The 19082-nt window shown below is 38.8% G+C and overlaps 1 protein-coding gene across 1 annotated transcript; it reads left to right on the plus strand.

The window, feature by feature from the left end:
• Positions 1-14301: 14301 nt before the first annotated feature.
• LOC119719647 (caspase-3-like) lies at positions 14302-19082 on the plus strand. Its single transcript, XM_038189147.1, has 6 exons — positions 14302-14476; positions 14631-14774; positions 15870-15998; positions 17020-17321; positions 18480-18580; positions 18761-19082. Exons 1-6 carry the CDS (start codon positions 14302-14304, stop codon positions 19080-19082), a joined length of 1173 nt encoding a protein of 390 aa, XP_038045075.1.

Raw genomic sequence — 19082 nt, forward strand, 5'->3', positions numbered from 1 at the left:
GAAAACAATCCAGTAAAGTTTGCGTGTTTTAATGTGCATTTATTAAAAAAAAAAAAAAATTATATAGTATATATAATAATTATGATAAATTTTAATAGCATTGTGTGAAATATAAATTTAAATCATGCAAACAAGTCTGAAGTTAAACCAGTGGAACAAGATTTTGTGATTGGCTTGTGCATATACCATACCAAATATATCCAAATCTCGCATTGCAAAGCATATATTTTTTTCTTTCAGTTAACAGACGAGAATTGCAAAAGTGAGGCTCTGTCTCATCTACACAAGCTACACTGTGTCACTTAAAATATTATAGTAAAAAAAGCATGCTAAAAGACAAGTGCTCATATAACTGCTAAAAGTATACTGATGTACTGAAGAAAAAAAACTCCAAAAAAATCATGATGTTTCAATATGACGCTTCAAGGTGCAATGAAAACTGAAATTGAGCAAACAACTTGCTGCAAAACTATAATTAATCTGTTTTGTACTTATCAGGATCAGTTGTCTGCAACTTTGCCCGCGGGAAAAAATATAATTGACAGCGTGAAGTTTAGTTTTGTTACAAAATAATTGTTTCAATTGAATTTGATGACATTTAAACAAAAAATAGTTTTAGAGCTTCATATTGAAGTTTGCGCCTTTTCGCATTGGTTTTATTGGGGGAGCATCTCATCAGTCTTTTCGCAGTATTTGTGTTATATGGTTAAGTTCCAAATTTGTAACTATCTCTAAATAAGTAAATAACCGCTAACTTTGCAATATATACAATATTATTTTCCAGTTATTTGCAAACTATGTTTGACACCTTTTTTCTGTTTTCAATATATCGGCTCATATCGCTTTAAAGTTCGGATAGGTCAAAAAGACTTTTTGACACTAAGACCATACTCTTACAGATATATATGGAATGTGTAAAAATATATATATATATATAGTATATAATTCGTTTGGAAAGTTTGAAACTTGCGTGTTTTTGTCCAACGTAAAATGTTGGGATCAGTGTATGTGTCTTTGTATAATCTTTAAGAAAATTAGATGTCCAATGATGTGTGATATACAGGGTGTATGAAAAAGGTAATCCAAAATCAATCTGCCCACAAGGTTAGAAAGTTGTAGAAAGTCAAAGTGTTTTCATCTGATAGGTTAATTCATTAGCTTTCGATTGATACCATAGGCTAGTCACAGGTGACTGAGCACATATTGCTTGCAAAACAAAGGCCATAAAACTCCTTTTTTTTCAAAGTTTGCTTAAATACATGTATATTATGTGGTGTGTGAAGCTGTCAGAAAAATGCAATGTCGCAGCTGTGGATAGTCTGTAAAGGGATTGGCCTGATGGAGATGTTGTTGCTTACAATGATACCGGTACATCATATTGGTCCATAGATTATTAATCATTTTGTTTTTCATCACAAACTACCTATGACATATAAAAAGCATTAGTTTTCAGTTCACAGTTTGCATTAGGTGGTTTTTATTTTAATGAGTAAACAAAAATATCTTTCATATGATTGATTTAATCATAAAAAAATGATCCTCCATGCGCACTTTTTTTGGCGGCTCACTTTGCCACTGAATCAGTCAAACTTGGAAAAAGAAGGTGTGTGGCTTTATGTTAATAATTAAAATCTCTAGAATGATCAATCATTCGTGGACATAATTATTATGTACCATTTTATGTAACAACATTATCTGACACGCCCATTTAAGGCACTGTCTGCAGTGACAGCACATAATTCTTCCAACAGCGCATTCTTAATTCTGGCAGTTATTTTGGCTTTTGTTTTGCTATCAGTGTGTATATCGTGACCTTATGCCTTAGCCAAGGTCAAAGCTCTCCTCGTTATTCGTCCCGTACGCGGTAATCAATAGGCGGCATATACATGTACATGCATGTACATATCTTCGCGCATGTAAAAAATACAGCGCGAACAGCGACCTCGTGCGGCCACTTTTTTATGCAAATCAGTTGGACCCGGTCCAATTGATTTGCATAAAATAGTGGCATAGCGCGCAAGGATATGCCGCTGACTGATTACCGCGTATACGGACGAATAACGACGAGAGCCTCAACCAAGGCTATTATTGCCCCAAATTTTTAAGTTTACCTATAGAGAGTTAAACTATCAAGTTAAAAGGGTTAGGGATCACGTCTATCCTCACCATGGTACATTTTAAATCATATACGTCAGGTGTTTTTTGTTGGTCAGTGCACTACATGCTCACCAGTATTATTTTCCCATCTTTGACAAACAGTGTGACATTGCATGTACTGTTATCTTTCTATGAACCGTAAAATGCGTAATATGTCCCCCAAAAAATAGACCAAAGTGGGAATTTCCATGATGTGCAATACCATCACTGGTACACACGACGCCCAATGTGCGCACCGTTCATTGCCACGGTGTGGATACCAACCAATTCTGTTTTCTTCCGCCACGCCTCAGTTTTGGAGTCCGGTCCTTTTCAGACGGAAAGGTAATGGTTGATGAATTCCAGCCATAATTTTCGTTAGATATAGATCACTCTTCTTAACGGATGAGCTACATTACCAGTTGTGGTCAATTCCCATCCATTCATGTACTGAATATTGGACAGACTGCAGGAACGGTAAGTTTTTGCTTGCCAGGATGGTGTTAAGTTGAGAATAATAATTCAAATAAATGACCTGCAGGGGGAGCACAGACATGGCAGGGTGTTCGAATGTTCAAACCTAATGTTAGGTTCACACACTCCCGATTTTTAATTCGAAAAATAAAATGATTCAATATTCCGGGATGTTAACCAAATACTTGGCCATCTTTATAGTCCCAAATGCCTAATGCCACCCGTACCCAAAGGTAAGGCCAGGTAAAAAAAAAAGTTGATCGTCCGGGTTTTTTAAAAAGAGCAGGATGAGGGCATTTTTCATTTTTAATGTTTTTGCAAGACATGCAAGATGGCCGCCAAGTATTTAAATTCGAAATGGCCGCCAAGTTCGGTTGAAAATGACCGCCAGCTTTTAATTAGCTATCCTAGTAGAGTCAAAATATTCATGTTACATATGTTCTATGTATTTTATTAAAGCGAAATACAAGACAAATTTAGCTTTTTGAGGTGAGAAATAAAAAGTAAAAAAATAAAAGGATGCGGCTTCAAAAAAAGGATGCGGGCGGGGACAATCAGCTGTTGTTTTTTAGTTGGCCTAAAACTGATCAACCTTTGTACATGTACATGCGTATACTTTCTGCCCCATCAGTACAAAATGTCTGGAAGCACCCTCATTTCTCAACATGTTTCATTACACATACGGCAACTCCCGCTTCCATTGACATCTAGTTTCTATGTCGTTATGACGATTTGTTTGCTGCAAATTGCCATTAGATATTAAATAGTTTCCCAAGTGTTAGTATTCAGCTATTTGTGCCTCGTCCAGACTGGATCGAAAAAATTTGCTTATATTGTCAAGTATCTGGGCAACTGTGTTCTAGCCAGGCATCAAATAGCGCTAGCACCCGCTACGCTTTCGGAAATAAGCGCTACGCTTAAATCGCGCCGCTACGCTACCGCTACGCTATAAATTTTGGTTGCGAAAAAAATATCTGCCGTTTGTTCGTATACAAGCGCAGCGACTTTGAGCATTGCGCACTGGCCGTACGGCACAGCGAAAAATGAACAACGATCCTACCGCACGTACCACCTACGATATTCTACCGTGATGCTGCGCCATTCATATGAACGTAATACGTACACGCATTCGCTATGAAAGCAATACGCACGTGCTGTTTTGTGCTGCGTAGATACAGCGCTCCGTACGACGGACGTACGTGTCACCAACATGTCACGTACAGAGCGCTCAGTGGACCACACCATTTTGCGGTATTGGGTGTGCTTTCCTAAGGCCAATTTTTACAAGCATTTCAACTGTTTCAAAATTACAAATAATACATTTTATCAAGTTCGAAACATTTTACTGTTTGAAAAAAGTTCTTCAACGTCGGAACATAATTTTCGTAAAGGATTTATTCGAGAAACGATGTCCAAAGAAAAGCTAAAACACCCCTACGGTATCTATAGATCCGTCCACAAAGATGGCCGCACGTGACGAACTCCTCTACAAAAATTTGGATTTTGACTACACTACTCGTTGCTGATAATTACAGTTTTATAAGTTTGGTAGTAAAAAGGGATCTAGCTGTTTGTTCTTAGGACAAAACCAATCAGCAAGTACAAAGCAAGTATTTTAGCGTTCCACGAATGCGTTGCTTTCTTAATGCTGAGGGAAAATTTGGTCGCGTAGTTCGCCAGCGTAGCCGGCTTGGGCTGGCCCGCACGTGTCACGCCGGGCCGGCCGGGGCCGGCCGCGGCTGGGATAGGAACCATTCCCGGTGATTATTTCTCATCGTCATTATTGAGTGGTCGGGCACAACCCGACCACTCTTTGGATCTGTTACGATTAATCTTTTTTTTTTTCCGTACAGCACGTTTCCGCGGGTTTTCTCCTGAACAGTTTATGATAGGACCTTGTAACTTTCAATATATATCGACCCTCACCCTTAGTGGTGCATATTACTTTGACGTGATGATTACGTCATCGGGTGTCAAATTACAAGCGATTTTAGGTGGAAAAGTGACCAATTACTTTCACTTATAACTCTTGAACTAAATAATCAATGATGTTTGTATTCTGTAATGAGATAGACCATTAATTGCTCAAAATGTTTTGTCCTCTACGTAAACTCGCTTGACCTTTACTTCCGGGTCTACCGGAAGGTCAAAGTTAGATGAATTCAAAATGAAGACGTTAGCCTGAAATAAAAACAAAGCAAAATTTCTTCCAAAAGTTTTACGGTACAATCACAAAACCTTGTGTGAACTTGTACCATGTTACGAAGATGTTACACATTTTGTTACGTCAGCATGACGTCATCGGATATCAAATTACAAGCGATTTAATGGCAAATTTTGACAAAATAGTTTACGCTATATCTTTTGAACTAAATAGATTATCGTGTTCGTTTTTTCGTGAGGTTGTAGACTATGCCGTGAGTAACATTTCTTGTTCCCGGACACAAAACCGCTTGACCTTCACTTACGGTGTTACCGGAAGTGCAATAAAAACCGAATATAACTCAAAAGCGGAATCATTTTACTACACTCATATAAATTATGAAAGTGTTTAGTGAGGAATGCCAGACTCAAACGCAGTGTGATAACGTCATCTTTCGAAAGGGCGCCCCCAGCGACACATAAAACAGTGTTTGCTTTCTTTAATTTGAAAACCATCCGCTTTTAAATTTTATCAAATCGCCCCTTGATGTTCTTTGAATAACCACAGATAACTTAGCAAGGTTTCAAATTCATGACGTCATCAGACCTGAAGTTACTTCTATGAGAATTTGAAAACGACCCGCATTTTCAGTCTATTTTATATCATTCGATCCATGTCGAATATCTTCGTAGCCCAAATAACGATATCCATTACAATGTCCACTGATTGCATGCTTCCAAATACTGTGACGTTATCAAACTGGAAGTTAGATGTTATGAGTACATACACTTACATTTTTCATATTTTCATACATTTTTTAACTTCCGCACAATGAACATGTATCCACTCCGAACTAAATCAGTATTCACTTTTTGTTTTTGAATAATTACGTCATCAAGCCAGAAATAACTTAAATGTGTACGTAGAATGTTTACTGAATTTTATCACAAAATAATGATTGTACTGTAAAGGATTTAATTTTTGATCCTTTGTTCTTACATACAAATATTCATAACTTAACTCGGCAGTGTTTAATGAAAAAAATGCCTGCCCGACCACTCTGCGTTTGTAACAACAAACGCAAACCTCTAGTTACTTTTGCAACTGTCTCTGAATAAAAAATAGGAATATTTAAGTAATTATGGAAGTTGAAACTGTTACAAATAATTGTAAATCCCTTCAAAAAATGAAGTGCGCGCCGACTGTAAACGTAAGCTCTTTTTGGCCCATGTGGTTTGTTGTAGCTTAACTAATCACCCTGAAAACGAACTCGTTCGCGGTTTGTGCCCATATTCATATAGGTTACAGAACCGCAGCCGCAGCCGCAATGACAAAATGCCCGATGCGCACAATGAGGTCATGGAGGTTTAGAAATATATTGTTGCATTATCAAGGAGTATAGGAATACCCTCCATTATGATGATCAAATGCACAAGTACTGCACGGAACTGTACTACCTTACTAGGAGAAGGAGTTGTAGGCCTACTTGTTGTAGATTCGGCCGGGGTAACGATCGGTTAGTTGCGCACGGTTATTGCACTGATCGATGGTCCTAGTTCATCATGTTGGTTTAATTAGTTGAATGTGTAATTATATTGTGGTGGTATTCTACTCAAGCTTGAAAGCTTTGTGAGTGAAGAAAGTATGCCTACATTACGTGATATATATGGACCTTCCTTTTTGAAGTCGATACAGAAAGGGGCTAGCTGGTATATCAGGGATTTCCCGTACCCGGTGGGTAGATTCACTGAGGTGTTGCCGCACCCGTCAAGAAAACTTGTGATTGCCTCAGTTTGTTGGGGTTTCAGAGCACTGAAAAAAACCCAATTTTCGCAACCCATGGTCAATGGAACCTCTATACCTTGCGGTGCTAGCTTCCAACACCTCCATTTTAACGTTCTGGGCGATAGGAAATCCGAAGAAATTTGATGTAAGCGATTGAGAATGTTTGGTGAAGACTACACTAACATGCCGCGATAATCAGGTGTGTAGGTAAACTTGTGTGTGTGTCGTCGTGCAAGCCAAAACGCACCGGCTAAGAGATGCCTGTTGAATATTCATATTTTCTTGATTCTTAACCAATCAGACTGCTCCGTCCAATTTTGGTGGCAAGTCTCATTGTCTATGCACAAACTGACAACGAGTTATTCAAGTCAGTAATGCAGAACACGCATGGGATCGCACACGCATGGGGTCGAAAATGTACGTAGCGTCCCCGCTACTAGGACAGCATACTGTACGTCGTACCCCCGGCACAGAGCTTGGCAGTCGCGCGCGACGGACGCGATTAAAACCACTCAATACAGACTTGATTTCAAGTCTGTTTCCCTCCGGGCAAATTGATACGCATGCGTGCATAAATTTGAATTTATGAGAAAATGTTCTTAAACAATAATGTGTGCCGATAGACTTGACAAGGAGTCGTCACCTACATACAGTACAAGTACCGAAATTGAACACTGATGGACAATGCCTGCCCGACCACTCTGCGTTTGTAACAACAAACGCAAACCTCTAGTTACTTTTGCAACTGTCTCTGAATAAAAAATAGGAATATTTAAGTAATTATGGAAGTTGAAACTGTTACAAATAATTGTAAATCCCTTCAAAAAATGAAGTGCGCGCCGACTGTAAACGTAAGCTCTTTTTGGCCCATGTGGTTTGTTGTAGCTTAACTAATCACCCTGAAAACGAACTCGTTCGCGGTTTGTGCCCATATTCATATAGGTTACAGAACCGCAGCCGCAGCCGCAATGACAAAATGCCCGATGCGCACAATGAGGTCATGGAGGTTTAGAAATATATTGTTGCATTATCAAGGAGTATAGGAATACCCTCCATTATGATGATCAAATGCACAAGTACTGCACGGAACTGTACTACCTTACTAGGAGAAGGAGTTGTAGGCCTACTTGTTGTAGATTCGGCCGGGGTAACGATCGGTTAGTTGCGCACGGTTATTGCACTGATCGATGGTCCTAGTTCATCATGTTGGTTTAATTAGTTGAATGTGTAATTATATTGTGGTGGTATTCTACTCAAGCTTGAAAGCTTTGTGAGTGAAGAAAGTATGCCTACATTACGTGATATATATGGACCTTCCTTTTTGAAGTCGATACAGAAAGGGGCTAGCTGGTATATCAGGGATTTCCCGTACCCGGTGGGTAGATTCACTGAGGTGTTGCCGCACCCGTCAAGAAAACTTGTGATTGCCTCAGTTTGTTGGGGTTTCAGAGCACTGAAAAAAACCCAATTTTCGCAACCCATGGTCAATGGAACCTCTATACCTTGCGGTGCTAGCTTCCAACACCTCCATTTTAACGTTCTGGGCGATAGGAAATCCGAAGAAATTTGATGTAAGCGATTGAGAATGTTTGGTGAAGACTACACTAACATGCCGCGATAATCAGGTGTGTAGGTAAACTTGTGTGTGTGTCGTCGTGCAAGCCAAAACGCACCGGCTAAGAGATGCCTGTTGAATATTCATATTTTCTTGATTCTTAACCAATCAGACTGCTCCGTCCAATTTTGGTGGCAAGTCTCATTGTCTATGCACAAACTGACAACGAGTTATTCAAGTCAGTAATGCAGAACACGCATGGGATCGCACACGCATGGGGTCGAAAATGTACGTAGCGTCCCCGCTACTAGGACAGCATACTGTACGTCGTACCCCCGGCACAGAGCTTGGCAGTCGCGCGCGACGGACGCGATTAAAACCACTCAATACAGACTTGATTTCAAGTCTGTTTCCCTCCGGGCAAATTGATACGCATGCGTGCATAAATTTGAATTTATGAGAAAATGTTCTTAAACAATAATGTGTGCCGATAGACTTGACAAGGAGTCGTCACCTACATACAGTACAAGTACCGAAATTGAACACTGATGGACAACAAGCATCGTGCGACTACCACCATAAATCACAGACTGGAATTTCAGTCTACGGAACACATGTAGTAAGAATTTATATGTCCGATGCATACGTAGAATTGCATAGTTCACTGCTGAATACAGCGCCCCACGCTATGTGTAAATCGAATCACTGTATTTCTTGGCAAATTCTCCCTAGTCGTGTACTTTGACATAATGCTTCCTTTTGAATTCTGATATCGGTCCCAATCAATATTTTGTTGCTCAGTCAGTGAAGTACGCACAGTATATCGCGCGTTCTGGGAACACTTTAACAAATATGTACGGTCTGTGACTTTCATTGCGTTTCAGAAGTGTACACTAGGGATTGAGCAGTTCGGTATGAATGGCGATCAAGGCTTGTGCATAAAATAGCAACACAGACACACACACAAGAACAGTGTTTGTTGAGGAAATATCAGTTCTAAAGCTCAAGCCCAAAGGCATTGCCATGCTATGAGTCAAGGCCTAGTGCGGCAACAATGAGTCTTTTCTTATGTTAAGAGCCTGTATAGAAAATCATTGATACGTGTCAAACAACAACTTCCATACGGTTAAGGCAATGGTACAGTACAGGAGTTGCCGTGAAGCCGCCATTTTGAAAGCTTGGCCATATTTTAAACTACATTAGGCTTACGGGTGGTGTACACCATGGCCTATGCCGGCCAAATCACGATTTGAGGGTTGGTGAAAATAAAGGGCCCTAGCTCTGAAATGGTCTTGGAACTTGTATTTCTGGAAAAAATTGGGATGAATTTGGACACAAAGTTTCTCTAATTTGCAATTAAGTGTTGGGATATTTTTTTTTCAAAATGGCGATGTGGGTTTCAGGACTTATCCACGAGGCGACATTTGTTTGTAGAGGAATATTGTCAGCCCAAATGAAGTCAATGTTAACCCCAAAATGGAAAAGAAAGTGAAAGAAGGTAAACAAGCTTTAATTTGATGCACTATCTTGATCACCAGTGAGAGTAATGCGCATTTCCTCGATCTAGTCTATACAATTATATTTTTTAACATAACAAAAATGAGATTTCTCCTTCACATTGTGTTGTAGCATGTTGAAATTGCAATCGCCGACGACTTTTTCTGTCTGAGACCATGGTTTTACAATTTCTCTTCCTGCCCGCGATGGTTTTATTTACAAATTTAAAATCGGAACTACTGCTACTAGTACGGCAGCGCTACACAAGGCTTCTTGAAATTGAAACTGAGCTGTCAGTGTCTCATGAGAATGAGATGGTTCTTATTCCTCCATGTACAACCTTGTACATGCATGCTTATTTACTCCCTGTTTTAGTTTTAGATTGATTAAATTACACCGACTTCAAACTGGAATTCAATGAATCGTTACATGAATATGAAATGTTCATGGGATTTGTTCTCGCACTTAATATTGACAAAGTAAATCTCAATTTTTTATAAAATATTGAGGAACTTCTAAAAATGGTTAAACATCAGAAAGCATCGATCTTGAAACAATTTATACATTGTAAACATGTTCTAAAATTTGAAAACAGAAGAAACTTTACAGGAGCAAGAGTGTCATTGAAACAAATAAAACAAATTTTCTTATAATTTTAAACACTTCTGCTAAAAAAAAATCAGGGGAAAGTGGCAGGGAATCGCCTCAGATTGCACCACAGAGCATCTAGAGTCCAAAATTTTCCGGGCCCCTTAAGCGGGCCCCGGACCCCACGCCGTGACGGCTTTGCGCTCCGCGCTCGCATTAGTCCTCAAACCAAAATTACCCCTACGCTATAATTTCACCCTATTATGTTGAGCTTGGGAAAACCCAGCCAGAGCATATGGTCATGTTTTGAGCACCGTATGCAGGTTGAACTACGATTCATGGAGAACAACCTTAAAGGCTGGAAAGGGGAAATTCTTTTTTTAAAGATTAAAGACAATCATGTATTGTTATCAACCTAACTTATCGTTTATAAAACTAAATTTGATAGTAAAAATTATCTAACAAATACCATCAAAGTTGTCTTATCGACGTATTATTTGCTTTGGATTTAATTATTGCCATCATTTTTTCTTGTATTATATTTCCAGATCTGTCCTGAATTTTAGAGAGTAATGGAACAGTTCTATCGTGGTTTTGAGCTAGAAAGAAATTGTGTTCTTTACTGATAAACTTGTCCTTGTAGGGATACCATTTTTCCACGCAGTCATTAATGGTATAGCCATTAATTTGGAATTAAAGGAAGTGAAACAATTTTGTATGCAATGAACATTTGCCTAAATCTTTGACAGAAACTGCTGATGCTTTGGATGTTTTTGAGACTCTTGAAAGCCGAGGAATATTTTTTTCAAAGAAGAACACATTTGTGCTATCACTTCTAACTGAAATTAAAGGAGAGGACTTGAAGAAGAAGTTTCTGCAGCAAAATGAATCCTGGTCCTGGTACGTAAACAATTGTGTGATTTTTTTTCTTAATTGCATATTTTTTGATGAGATTTTAATCTTGACAGCAAAGATTTTGGGCATCACGATGTATCGGAATGATTTATACAACCAAGGAGCTATAATGTAAAGCCACTATAACCTCACTGACTTATTTTGGATTTCTTGTGGAGCAGATAGCATTAAAACAGTGAACGAAACACATACAACAACATGGTCATCTTGCGAAAGATGAACATGCTCATCTTTTGCGAAGTCACAAAATCACTTTTGCGTTTGCTTTTGCACTTGAGCATGAATCAACATTAATTCCGTTCAGAATGCTTCCCCCTCCTTGAAGGGGATGGGCCATGTTCGCAGTTTTTGATTCACGACTGTAGCATGCCATGCTGACCCATGCCCTCAAGGCAGTGTTTGTACACGCACCGTGTCTTACTTGTAACTGGACTTGTGATGACCAGTGATCACAACAGTCAAAAGCCTATACATGTACATACTTTATCCTTGTGGCATAACAGGGAGCTCATCTGGTAGGTCAACCTCAACGCCCCCAGCACACTTTGCAGAAGACTCCGCCCAAGACAATGCCAGCGCTAGCTCAACAGGAGACACGATCAATGTAAAGAATAGTGCTATTACCATTGGAAACGGTAAAGGAAACACATACAACTATGGTATGTACCCAATGTAACTAATACCGCTATAGGTTCGCGTTTGTTGAGTTACAAAGTAACGCAGAGTGGTCGGGCAGACAACTATTTCACTAGACACTGCCCAGTTAAGCTATGAATACGTTTATGTCAGAACAAAGGATCTGGTTAAACCTTTCCAGTACAACCAAGCCTCGATTGTTTTTTTTTTACCCACTTACCCAGTACTTACCCACTCCCAGATTTTAACTTACCCATTTTCAAATTTGACTTACCAGATTTTTTTTATCATCAGACCAAATGATGATTAGATTGTAGCTAAATTTCATCTACTAAGCATGATTTACAAAAACACTTGTCCCGACTACCACCAAATCAAAACAGAAAATATTTTTCGCATGCTGTGATGACAAAGTATGTTTGCAAATATGTACTTACTTTGAAATACCAATATAATTTGCATTCATTCCTCTCATGAAATAAGTATTGTTGGAAGTGCATCAGCAATTGTCATATTTTAATGAATACAAAAAGCAGTCTAGAAGTAGTCTTGAATATCACAAATGTTCAAATTTTGATGAACAGGCAGCTTTAATTTCTTACGGAGCAGATGGCATTAAAACATGAATATTTCTTTCCACTATCTGTATTTTAAAGGTCATACCTCATGACAGTAATATAATAGCGTGCAAGGACTTCACACTTAAATAACAGTGAGGAATCCTCTTTGTGAATTAATTTACAGAGTCTGAGGCAGGTCATGCAGAAGCAAGGAATGAGGCTTCATCTGAAGAACCCCCAAACCGTCCACACAACCAGTCGAATACTGGGAGTGGAGCCAACTCTTCATCAAGGAGTGGGTCGACTGGCGCCACAGGTCCAATAACTTACGTGCTATTATAAGATGGAATTTTGCGTCGGGGTGATATAAATCAAACTAGGTTTTGCCCTTCACCGACGTTTAAACACTGTATACTCAGTGTGTTACCTCCCGAGTGAAAGTTGGAAAAAAGACATCTGCACTAGAAAGCAGGAGGTCGTGGGTTCGAGTCCCACCCGAGTGATTTTTTCGAACTTTCACTCGGCAGGTAACATACTGAGTATACAGTGTTTAAACGTTGAAGGGCAAAACCTAGTTTGATTAACTTACGTGCTCAAAAACTCTTCTTTCACTGGTGGGGACAGTAAGGACAACGTTTATAACCTTGGTATGTGACGCTCTTTGTTGTTTCTATAGCTACTGTCCATTTTCAATGTGGAAACTTAAGTCACAACTTGGGTCTCAAATAACAGGGCATGACGGTGGCAAAAGAATTTGTGACTTGCCCTGAGCCTGGATGATATGAGGATCTTTGATAACTTTAGATGACATCATTTTGACTTTGGCAAAAAAAAAAATCTTTCTGTCTCCGATTTACATGCCTTTCAAATATAGGGTTGGTAGGTCGGATTGGTTTTTTTTTTTGCCAATTTTTTTATGCTGACTGAATGGGGTATCCAATTACATGTATATGCGAATTTCAGCCTGAAATAATAATAATAATAATAATAGAGAACATTTATATAGCGCCAAAATCCGTCTAAAAAAGACGCTCAAGGCGCTTTACAAATTTAAAAAATAAACTAATACTATAGCATAATATATAATAAAAAAAAGAAAGAAAAAAAAGAGCAACTGTAACGTTGAAATGTTTGAAAATGTCGATACAAGGAATAAAAATGTCAAAGATAAAAATAGTAAAATAGAAAACCTTAATAAACGAACTATCCAAAAAATATAAAAGTATCCAAAAAATACACACGTTATATACACATACAAGTATTATACACATACAAATTACCAACCCATAGAGACATTGACCGAAAGAATTGAATATATATCAGGACAAGCAAAAACTAGTGATGAAACCAAATACATGTGACAGATATTACTTAGGAAAAAAATGTATATGCACCCCCTTTAAAAACAAAGAAAAACTGCAATTTTTACAGTAAGGAATCATATGGGAAGAAACAAATCATATCCATCTAAAGCATCTAGAAGAAAAAAAAATACACATATATAAGCATTCTACAAACACACATAAAATTGATATATTGTATAAAATATACAATTTGCCGATAAAAACAACTGGACACATCGAACGAATAAAATGATCATAACAGACAAGTAGATTTAGTCTGATCCCAAAATCAATGACAATTCTAAAGTGACAAGTATTACTTAGCAAATAAATGAGTCTTAAGTGCTCTTTTGAACTGGTTAGTTGAGTCTGCTGAACTTATGTGTAAAGGAAGATTGTTCCAAATATCCATTGCATAACGAAAACTAAAAAAAAAGACCACAAAAAGTGATTAAAGCTTACCCTAATTATTGTAAGTAGTTACGGCGATACCTCTTAAAAATAACGGGAAATTTAGGTTAATTCCGTTCAGAATGCTTCCCCCTCCCTGTAGGGGATAGGCCATGTTCGCAGTTTTTGATTCACAACTGTAGTATCACATAAGTTCACCGTGTCTTACTTAATTGTGACTGGACTGATGACCAGTGATCACAACAAACAAAAGCCTACATGTACATACTTTATCCTTGTGGCATAACAGGGAGCTCATCTGGTAGGTCAACCTCAACGCCGATAGGCTTTGCCCCAGGCAGTGCCAGTGCTAGCTCAACAGAAGAAGTGATGATCCAAGCAGACAGAAGTTTTATTACCCTTGGAACCTGTGAAGGAAACACATTCAACTATGGTATGTACCCTACTGTAACAAATGCCACCAGAGGTTCACAACTGTAGTATCACATAAGTTCACCGTGTCTTACTTAATTGTGACTGGACTGATGACCAGTGATCACAACAATCAAAAGCCTACATGTACATACTTTATCCTTGTGGCATAACAGGGAGCTCATCTGGTAGGTCAACCTCAACGCCGATAGGCTTTGCCCCAGGCAGTGCCAGTGCTAGCTCAACAGGAGGAAGGATTATCCAAGCAGACAGAAGTGTTATTACCCTTGGAAAAAGTAAAGGAAACACATTCAACTATGGTATGTACCCTACTGTAACAAATGCCACTAGAGGTTCGCGTTTGTTGCGTTACAAACGCAGAGTGGTCGGGCAGACATCTATTTCATTAGACACTGCCCAGTTAATGAATACATTTATGTCAAAACAAAGAATCAAGAACTTTAACCATTCTAGTACAACCAATAATTTAGTAAAAACGAAATATGCATCTTTTAGGGTATGATGAATTCAGTAAACATTTAGGTACACGTGCAAGTAATTTATACTGGATGGACACATTTATGATCAGGAAACCATAAAATGTGAGATGCAAAGGATTCTGCAGATCCAGTACACAAAACTATAGTAGTGTTATCTTTATTTGTCGCACTGCAGATTCAGGGGCTATTAAACCATTGCTATGACGTCACACTATTGTTAAAAGTGTGGATTCGGAACTACGAATCTGTTACACTGGTCACAAACTACGAATCCACACTTTGAACATGTCGGACATAGTTCTCCATAGTGAACATTAATAGGACCGTCTGCGTAAAAAAAATCCTTCCGAAATTATCAATGCATCTTCATTGTCAGATTCTCCGCTGTCAGGTGCAAACCCTACTTTGAGTCAGAAAAAAATCATTGGCGTAACTACTCCATATGTTGACGGAAGGAGCCAGGAAAAATGTTGCAAACTGACGCCACTTTTTTTCTTCATATATCATCCCAATGAAAGTCATTCATTGCAAAAATGATGAAATCTGGGATTGAGAATATTTCTAAATTTGTTATTTGAAATACTAGTTTTGTTTGAACAAATTTGTTTGACTCTCCATATAGACTTTGTACACAATCGCAGAAGTGTCGTCAGGTTGCAATTTTTTTCCTACTTGACTACGTACAAGAGCCTCGAAAAACTCCCTTGTAAATTACCCTAATGGCCACGACTGACACGAGATATGCAAGTCCGAGTCTTTTCATCTCCACTCATTGAACTGTTAATGACAATTCTTCTTTTGACGCAATGGTTTATGTCGAAGGATACACTCGCAAGTGTGGATCTTTAATTTACGAATTCACGAGGCACGAAATTATGAATCCACATTTTCTCGTATATTCTCCTTAACATAAAGGCAAGGAAGGTCAACAATCTTTACCAGAATACAGGATGGATCGGGACCCAAGGGGGCTGTGTATGATCATCAACAACGTCAAATTTGAGGGATCAACAGAAGACCGCATAGGAAGCGACAGAGACGCAGGTTTGAGATTGTGCTAATCTGTAATGTTTCATAAGGGTCATGGGCGTCGCCAGGATTTTTTCTAGAGGGGGGCAAAAACAAATTTTGCCAAAAAATGCTTGTATTTCTCAACATATTCTCGATTGATCAGTTTTAGAGGGGGGCAGGGACATTTTGCCCCCCCCCCCCCAACTCATTAAATTTACACGTCTTCGCGCCTCTTTTTCTTTTTTTTTTCTTCTTTTTTTTCTTCCTATTTTTTTTCTTTTTTCTTTTTTGCTTTTCCAGGCCCCCCCCCCCTCGCGACGCCCATGATAAGGGTATGCCAATGTAATATTTCTGTCTCAGGAGAATAATTTTATCTTGAGCCAAAAACTTAAGAGCCATTTTGGATTTACATGTATCTTCTGTCAAATAGATGGTTGTACACAAATGAAGCACAGATAGAACGGTAAAAACCGATCTCTTGGTTTTTGTGACTGTGTTTTCAGTTGAATACGCAAAGCCAGGTAAACATTATGTGCCAAGATGTTGTGTGTCTTTTGCACAAACATATTTGTACTAAGTTTACTTCAATAACTGAATTTGTGTTTAAACTGGGAAACTGAGTCAGAAGATTTCCAACAACTGGGGGTGTGGCTAGTCTATGTAATAGACCCATAGCTCTCTCAAGCGAAAAACTGCAAATTTGAGAAAATTACGAGTGTAGGCTATTAACGAGTCGTTCATGCGATTCGCAGCAAAGCGGATGCCTCACCCTTAGAGCAGGTATTGCCCGCCAAGCGGCCTACCCCCTCCTCAATTGCACATATACATGTACGTCATTATTATTTATACCTTCTCTGGATAAAAGTACACTTGGGCAGGCAAGTTCATATAATCTTAACAAGTGTGAAAGAATGTTGGGTTGAACTCAACATCCAAACATGATGAGTCACCAAAGGGTGGCCCAGGGCCGAGATTTCCACTGGGATGGATGTAATAACATTTGTTACAAAAGTCTAGTGACATCTGTCAATATAATCTTCCACGTTATCTGCAGTTAAACTGGCCGGTCTGTTCCAGAAACTCCATTTTGAGGTGGACATGGAGAAGAATCTTACAGCCAGTGCCATGCTTGATTTGTTCAAGAGAGTCAGTCAGCTTGATCATACTGACTATGACTGTTTTGCATGTTGTATCTTGACGCATGGGGCACTGGGTCTAGTCAGCGGTACAGATAACGAGACTCTGACGATACAAGAGATTCTGGAACTTTTCAAAGGAAATTCATGTCCAAGTCTTAACACCAAGCCAAAAATGTTTTTCATACAGGTATGTTGCGTATCAGTTATACTTTCCCCCGTTCTTTTAATTGGCAAAACAAAGTTATGTGATGCCCTGATAAACATCAATGACATTTAATGGAAAAATAATGTAAAGAACGTTTCAGGTATCTGCAACTGTATGTGTAATGCTATAAAACCGTTTTTGATATATAGTAATACCTTTAGCCACCAAACAACCAGGCAGAAATACAATTTTCCATGCCAGTACATTTTGCTTTCTATCAAAATTCTATCTCTATTGTACTACAACGTATTTGTATGAAAAACATACCTGTGTCTGTGGCATGCATTGTGTGAGTATGCAAACACCGGCAATCGTGGACTAGGGACAAAAGGTTAGGGCACGAACAAAAGGTCCACGGTTGACCGAACCTCCACAATTGAAATTTGTGTACAAAACCAATGAGAGCTATTGGTAAAAAGATAGTACAAACAGAGGAATTATGAGGATTAGGGACAATATGGGGGCCCACGATTGCCGATGTTTACAAAGATGTGTGTGCTGGTGTAGTCCGAAAATTTGGGACTCTCATTACTGTATATAAGACTGAGAGTCCCAAAACTTATTGGTATTGAAAACAGGCAAAACAAGAAAATAGACTGGCACCTAAAACAACCAGTCCAAGAAAGCTTCAGTACTGCATCAATCAACCATGCCAAAAGAATTTAAGAAACATTTGGCATGAAGCGGGAACTTGTCTCAATTTAATACACATTTCTCCGTAGTCAAGCCACCAGACTATTGACACTGAATGAAGAGGTCAGCTTTTTAAATAGTTGTACCATGGGTGGACATGTACCAGTCTAGTATTTAGCCCCATTTTGAAATCACTTGACATCCCTCTCATGTGCAAAATATTGAAGAAAAGTCTCCTTTAAAAATTGAATTGAGTCTGCAAACTTGGTGGATGGAATACTGAGGACATGTTCTTTGCCCCATTGGAATTTTTGAAGAAATTTACTGGCTAAACTGTGAGTAAAGTCGGCCTGATTTAGTTTTGCACGTTTCAGAGCACTCCATAGCCCTGTCTAGTGCTGGTGCTGTCTTTCGGAGTATGACGCTGTGTTGCTGTGGGTGCTGTCGTTGACTGAGGCATCAGTGTTTTATAAATAAGAGATGTTGTGGTGATTAGCAGGTATTGATGTCAGCTGTTTTTGATGTGTTTTATTCTAGGCTTGTCGAGGCGACGCCGAGCAAGAAGGAGTAGAAGTTGTAGATTTACAAGAAATTGATGATGATGAAACAAATTCGACAATACTCCACTTTGGAGAGACGTACTCAGAAGAAGAAGAAGAAGAAGAAGAAGAAGAAGAAGAAGAAGAAGAAGAAGAAGAAGAAGAAGAAGAAGAAGAAGAAGAAGAAGAAGAAGAAGAAGAAGGAGAAGAAGAAGAAGGAGAAGAAGAAGAAGAAGAAGAAGAAGAAGAAGAAGAAGAAGGAGAAGAAGAAGAAGAAGAAGAAGAAGAAGAAGAAGAAGAGCCGCGTGGAGTAGGTGCTGGCATACCCAAAACATTCCCCATTGAAGCTGACTTTCTTCTGAGCTATGCCACTGTACCAGGATATGTCTCATACCGTGGTAAAAAAGGCTCTTTGTATGTCAATGCGTTAGTAGATCAGATAACTAAACATCACGATACTACTGATATGCTACACATCTTAACTGCAGTGAACAAAAGTCTGTGTAATATGGATGTCCTAAGTAAGAAGGGCATCAAGAAACAGGTTGGAGCACCTAGCTATACATTAAAGAAGGTTCTTAATCTGCGTAGTTTGGAGTAG

This window comes from Patiria miniata, unplaced genomic scaffold (genome assembly GCF_015706575.1).
Source record: "Patiria miniata isolate m_02_andy unplaced genomic scaffold, ASM1570657v1 HiC_scaffold_8, whole genome shotgun sequence".
Lineage (NCBI taxonomy): Eukaryota > Metazoa > Echinodermata > Asteroidea > Valvatida > Asterinidae > Patiria > Patiria miniata.

Bases quoted from the DNA above. Each gene is read 5' to 3' on its own strand.
- LOC119719647 (XM_038189147.1), top strand. From the start codon at position 14,302: ATGTACATACTTTATCCTTGTGGCATAACAGGGAGCTCATCTGGTAGG. The intron at 14,477-14,630 runs GTATGTACCCTA...GTGGCATAACAG, and splicing joins AGGAAACACATTCAACTATG to GGAGCTCATCTGGTAGGTCA. The intron at 14,775-15,869 runs GTATGTACCCTA...CTTAACATAAAG, and splicing joins AGGAAACACATTCAACTATG to GCAAGGAAGGTCAACAATCT.